At 32.1% G+C, this 6153-nt stretch overlaps 1 protein-coding gene across 1 annotated transcript; it reads right to left on the reverse strand.

Annotated features, from left to right (window-relative positions):
- Positions 1-5151: 5151 nt before the first annotated feature.
- Positions 5152-5626, reverse strand: LOC107822706 (basic blue protein-like). The gene is made up of 2 exons (XM_016649267.2): positions 5455-5626; positions 5152-5348 (listed from the first exon to the last, which is right to left on the reverse strand). Exons 1-2 carry the CDS (start codon positions 5624-5626, stop codon positions 5152-5154), a joined length of 369 nt encoding a protein of 122 aa, XP_016504753.2.
- Between the last annotated feature and the right edge of the window lie 527 nt (positions 5627-6153).

Raw genomic sequence — 6153 nt, forward strand, 5'->3', positions numbered from 1 at the left:
TTGGTAGCTTGATGTATGCAATGGTTTGTACGAGACCTGACATTTCACAAGCCGTTGGAGTTATTAGCAGATATATGCATAATCCAGGAAAGGAGCATTGGCAAGCTGTGAAATGGATTCTACGGTATATTCATAGTACTGTAGATGTTGGGTTAGTTTTTGAGCAGGAAGGCAATCGGTCTGTAGTTGGATATTGTGACTCAGATTTTGCGGGTGATCTGGACAAACGAAGGTCAACTACTGGTTATGTGTTTACTTTTGCAAAGGCACCAGTTAGTTGGAAGTCTACTTTGCAGTCAACAGTTGCTTTGTCTACAACAGAGGCAGAGTACATGGCTATTACAGAGGCTGTGAAAGAGGCAATTTGGCTTCAGGGGTTGCTAAAGGAGCTTGGTATTGAACAAAAAAATATTACAATTTTTTGTGATAGTCAAAGTGCTATTCAATTAGCGAAGAACCAAGTTTATTATGCAAGGACGAAGCACATTGATGTTCGGTATCATTTCGTACGAGAAATCATAGAAGAAGGTGGAGTCACGGTGAAGAAAATTCATACTACGGAGAAGCCTGCTGATATGCTGACAAAAGTGGTGACTGCGGTCAAGTTTCAACATTGTTTGGATTTGATCAACATTGTTGAACACTAAAGATTGAAGATGAAGACACAATCAAAATTTGTTATTGAGAGAATATTGAAGATGTGAAATTTTGCCAAGGTGGAGATTTGTTGAAATTGTCAAAAGTCCCACATCGGTGGATGACAATTTTGAATGGGAATTTCACCCTATAAAAGGAGGCCTAATATTTAGGATTTAAGTACACCTCTCATTTGCCTTTTTATCTTCTTAAGGCATTTGTATCTTCTCTCTTTAGTATTATTTCACTTAGTTGGAAGTCTACTTTGCAGTCAACAATTGCTTTGTCTACAACAAAGGCAAAGTACATGGCTATTACAGAGGCTGTGAAGGAGGCAATTTGGCTTCAGGGGTTGCTAAAGGAGCTTGGTATTGAACAAAAAAATATTATAATTTTTTATGATAGTCAAAGTGCTATTCAATTAGCGAAGAACCAAGTTTATCATGCAAGGACGAAGCACATTGATATTCGGTATCATTTCGTACGAGAAATCATAGAAGAAGGTGGAGTCACGGTGAAGAAAATTCATACTACGGAGAACCCTGCTGATATGCTGACAAAAGTAGTGACTGCGATCAAGTTTCAACATTGTTTGGATTTGATCAACATTGTTGAACACTAAAGATTGAAGATTAAGACACAACCAAAATTTGTTATTGAGAGAAAATTGAAGATGTGGAATTTTGCCAAGGTGGAGATTTGTTGAAATTGTCAAAAGTCCCACATCGGTGGATGGCAATTTTGAATGAGAATTTCACCCTATAAAAGGAGGCCTAATGTTTAGGATTTAAGTACACCTCTCATTTGCCTTTTTATCTTCTTAAGGCATTTGTATCTTCTCTCTTTAGTATTATTTCACTTGTAATTTTGGAGTGGAATAAAATATTGATTGTGTCCGAGGAAGTAGGCAAAATTGGCCGAACCTCGTAAATTCTGGTATTCTTTTATTGTTGTCTTATTGTCTTGTTTATTATTTAGTGGTTGTCATAATTTTTGGTATAGTAATTATGACTCATTCACACTATATACATTTGGCTTCCGCAACAGTAGACCTTACCCTTAGGCCATCCATTCATGTTAAAGCCCCAACCTTTGGTGCCACCAACTGAAAAAGTGTCTGCATTTGAAATGCTGGTTTGTAGTAGGATGGACCAGATCGTGACTAAAATAATAACTCTGTTTAATCCATTCATTTTGTTGCTGTTCAGAATGCTTTTTAACTAGGTGTATTGAAGGGATTAGAATGAATTGGTTTTGTAATAGGCAATATTTAATATCAATTAGCAGTACCACTTGTGAATGAGAATTTGCACCATCATATAGGGTTTTTTTGTATAAAGTATTTGATACTCTTCCAAATTTATAATCCGATGAAGCTTTCACGGTTAAAAAAATAATAAAAAAGCTCTTCATTTTAATGTAAATGGAACTATTCAAGAAATAAAAGGGAAAAAGTTGATTAAATTTCGAAAGAAGTAAAAATGGCTAAGATTACTGAAGGAAATATTACAGAAAGAAAAGGGAAAAAAAATAATAGCGTTTCCAAAAAAGCAAAAGTTACTTAATTCTTTTTAAAGGTGAATGCAAGTCCTTAACTATTGAGGTGATAAAGAATTTAATTAAATAGTGAAGCTTTTTACCCTTTAAGGGAATTATAATCTAGAGTTTCGTATTATTAAGGTTATGAACACAAATGAGATGTTCTGCGACGATTTGATAGCTCAAAAGGATTTGAAATTTGATTTTTAATCGCCACCCAAGAATTATCAAGTGGGTTGGGTCATCTAATTATAACCTTTTCCTTTAAAAAAATTATCGACTTAATTTTGCAAGAGTATAACCCTCTTTATTTACTTGGCTCACGTTGGTTATGAACCTAAGATTTTTAGTAACTAAATATGTTCATTTGATTAAGGAAAAGTATTGGCTACTCTTTAGGAAACTCAATTACCCATCTAGTTATAACTAAATTCCTTAATGCATATCGTTCATAGTTGGGAGAGATCAGAGATGTTTGATTTTCAAAAGCAAAGTTGGAGGAGAAAAATAATTTTCGCTCTAATCTTAACGTAATAAATTAAAGTTTGATTATAAGCAAGAAGACGAGGTAAGCGACATTTCTCTATTAACTTAAAGTCAGATATTTCAAAAGATGAAGATAAGTGATCAACATGTGCTGTAGATGACTGAGCAATTAAATATTTTTGTCATTTTGGGTTGAGAATCTGTCACAAAATCCCACTCAAATTCATAGATCAGGTTCAATCATTAAACTTTTTTCTTCAAAACCCTCTGCGGAAAATAGAACTAAATTTCAATTTTTCCTCTATATTTCGAAGAGATAATGGCATATTTAAGTTTGTTCTGTCCTATAATTTAACTCTTTGGAACCAAAAATAAATTTAAGATTTTTTATTCGAAATTGATTATATATTTACTTTTTCTCTCTAAATACGTTCTCTCTTATATTAAATTATTATTATTATTATTATTATTATTATTATTGTTATTATTATTATTATTATTATTATTATTATTATTATTATTATTATTATTATTATTATTATTATTATTATTATTATTATTATTATTATTATTTTGTGAACATGCTATTTATACATGATTTTTTTAGCAAATATACCACTAGGCAGGCTGCCTAGTGACTAATATATAAATAGTGACAAAAGATTCATATGCATCTCAAACTAAGCTTACTAAACCCCAATAAAGCATGCAAATGTTTATACTCCCCCATCCCAATTTATGCAATTCAGCTTGAATTTTAAGAGTCAAATGAATTTTATTTCAAAAAAATTTAAAATTTTATATTCGAATTCAAAGCCAAAATAAAAAAGTTTGACTCTAATTTGAATCACATCACATGAATTAGGACGAAAGGAGTATTTTGTACAAACCCGTATAAAATGGATTAATAATGCCAAAATAAAATTAAAAACTTAGCAGGTATTCATATTAAACCAATAAATGCATAATACTATTTTTCAACTAATTATTTATCATTTAATAATAATTAATTATTATGTACTTAAATTTTAATTTGTTATTCTTAAACTCAAATTATACGAGAGGAATGTAAATTTTTTCTCGAAATGAGAGTTCCGGACATCAAAATATACAAAAATGCTAAATCCACCCCCAACTCTCAAACTCATTGGAAAAGTATTCCTTTTTTATAATCATCTGGTGTCTTATGCCCACTGGCCTGACTAATTCACACTCGCTAAACGCGTCGAAAAAGTATTTACTCAGTGGCGGCTTGATAGTAGAACCGTCAATATGGGCTTGGCTCGTTGGGCCAGCCCAGCTCAGTCCGTAATTTAGCAGGGTTGGGCTAGAATTTTTGGAGCCCATTTAAAAACGAGGCTTTTAAGCCCGACACGAGTAAGCCCATGGCCCGTGAGGCTTGACTGAGGCTGGGCTGGCCCGGCCCGTGGGCCTAATAATTTAAAATATATCAAGCTTAAAGTTTGATGTAAATGAAAAGCTTAAAGTTTATTAAGCTCATCATATTAAAAGATCAAAGTCTTAAAACGTTAATTAGTTTTAAAAATTTAATTATTCTTAATATATAATTAATTAATATTGTATACGTATTGTAGATGTAAATGAAAGTGAAGATATTAAGACAACCTTCTCACAAGCGGATTCAAATGTGTTTGATGAAGATGATATGTTGGATATCCCATAAGCGTAATGGACATTCTCTTGAATAATTTGTTTTCAATTTTGACTTTTAGTGAATGAAATAAAGTCTTGTCTTTTACTTTTTTAGTATTTATTATGATATATTGGAACAATATAAAAAGTTATTAAGTTTTGTGAAATTTTTCCAATAAGATTTTTTTAACTTTTAAATATTTTTCTTTTTTAGGTTAGAACTTAAATAAAAAATATAAAATTATATTTAAAAAAAAATGATGGACCAGCCCGTGGGAGCCCGCAACCCACATAGGGCTAGGGTGGACTGACCATTATAAGACCCATCAAAATGGTGGGCTAGCCCAGCCCGTCAATTGCTAAAACCCATGTGAATTGGGTGGCGGCTTGGTAGTATTCACTTGTTTTGTTTTTCTACAATTCACTTGTTTATTAATAAAATTATTTTTACTCAATTTTTTCATAACAAAATTAAAAGACAAAAAGTTCGAAGCGTCGGAATGCTACCACTGCTTATTGTATGTTTTATTTGCTTTAATTTTCATGTGATAGTGGCGTCGGTACTTTGATTGTACATCAATTTACTTTCTGGAACTGTTCTAAATCAGTACAAAAGTTTTTGTTCAGTGGTAAGTGTTCGAACATCGAATGTGAATTGTAACAAAAGAAAAAATGAAATGACAACTTACTTATGCTAGTTTTTTTTTTCATTCAAGTACTCCACAAGCCAAAAACATCTATATGGATCAAGAAATAAAACATTCTATATATATCATTGGTACTCCGAAGTACAACAATTGGAATGAAACAATACTACTAGATTTAATTTGAAATAAATTAATTGGCAGTAACAGCAGCCTTAACGCCATTAGAACAATGTGGCCCGATAGTACAAATGAAGTACTGTGTTCCTCGTACAAGTGTTACTTTGTCGTCTCCTGAACTAAAAACTTGTCCTCCAGTACCATCGCAAGAGTCAAATCCTGCCTCGCTCACTCTCACAACGTTGTGCATCCCAGCCATGTATTTAAATTCTGTATTTTAGGAAAGAAAAACGAAAAACAGAAACGTTAATTTTTGTAAAATAGATGCACATTTTCATTATTATTTGAATATAAAAATTTGTTTATGAATACTTACCAATGACATCGCCAACCTTGAAAGTCTGGCCATTAGGCCAACCATTCATATTGAAACCCCAACCATTAGCGCCACCAGCAGGAAAAGTAGCTGCACTTGAAATGCTGGTTTGAAGAAGGATGCAAAGCATCACAGCTACTGCAATAATTGTAACTCCCTTTCCTCCTGACATTTTCTAAAAATGAATATATCAAGTAGATATGCAAAATGATTATAAAAGAAAGGCTCTTAGTGTTGTTGTGCCAATTGAGTGAGAATTTAGACCCTTTTATAGGGAACTTCTTGTACCATTTGACTCACTATTCATTGGATTTGGAATATCTACTGTTTTACCATTATCTGCAAATTTATTAACAACCTTCCCAAATTGTAATCTTCCAAGTTTTTCATTGTAAAAAATTAAAGAATCTTTATTTTTATGATAAGTCAATAAAATATTACAAAAGAAAAAAGGAATAAATTGATGGACTTTCCATAAAATATGATAAGTCAATAAACTACTTAACAACATGCTCCAGTGGTGATTTTGTTGTCCTCTAATGTGTAGCTGTAATACAATCTCTCTGATTCGATGAACTATTTCTTTTTTTTTTGGTGGGGTATTGATGTGTGGCTATAATTCCATAGTTTCGTAAATTATTTGCCTTGCATTTTATATGCTTTAATGATAAATTACACTTTATTTGCGCGTAATGGAGT

The sequence above is a fragment of the Nicotiana tabacum genome, chromosome 19 (assembly GCF_000715075.1).
Source record: "Nicotiana tabacum cultivar K326 chromosome 19, ASM71507v2, whole genome shotgun sequence".
Classification (NCBI taxonomy): Eukaryota; Viridiplantae; Streptophyta; class Magnoliopsida; order Solanales; family Solanaceae; genus Nicotiana; species Nicotiana tabacum.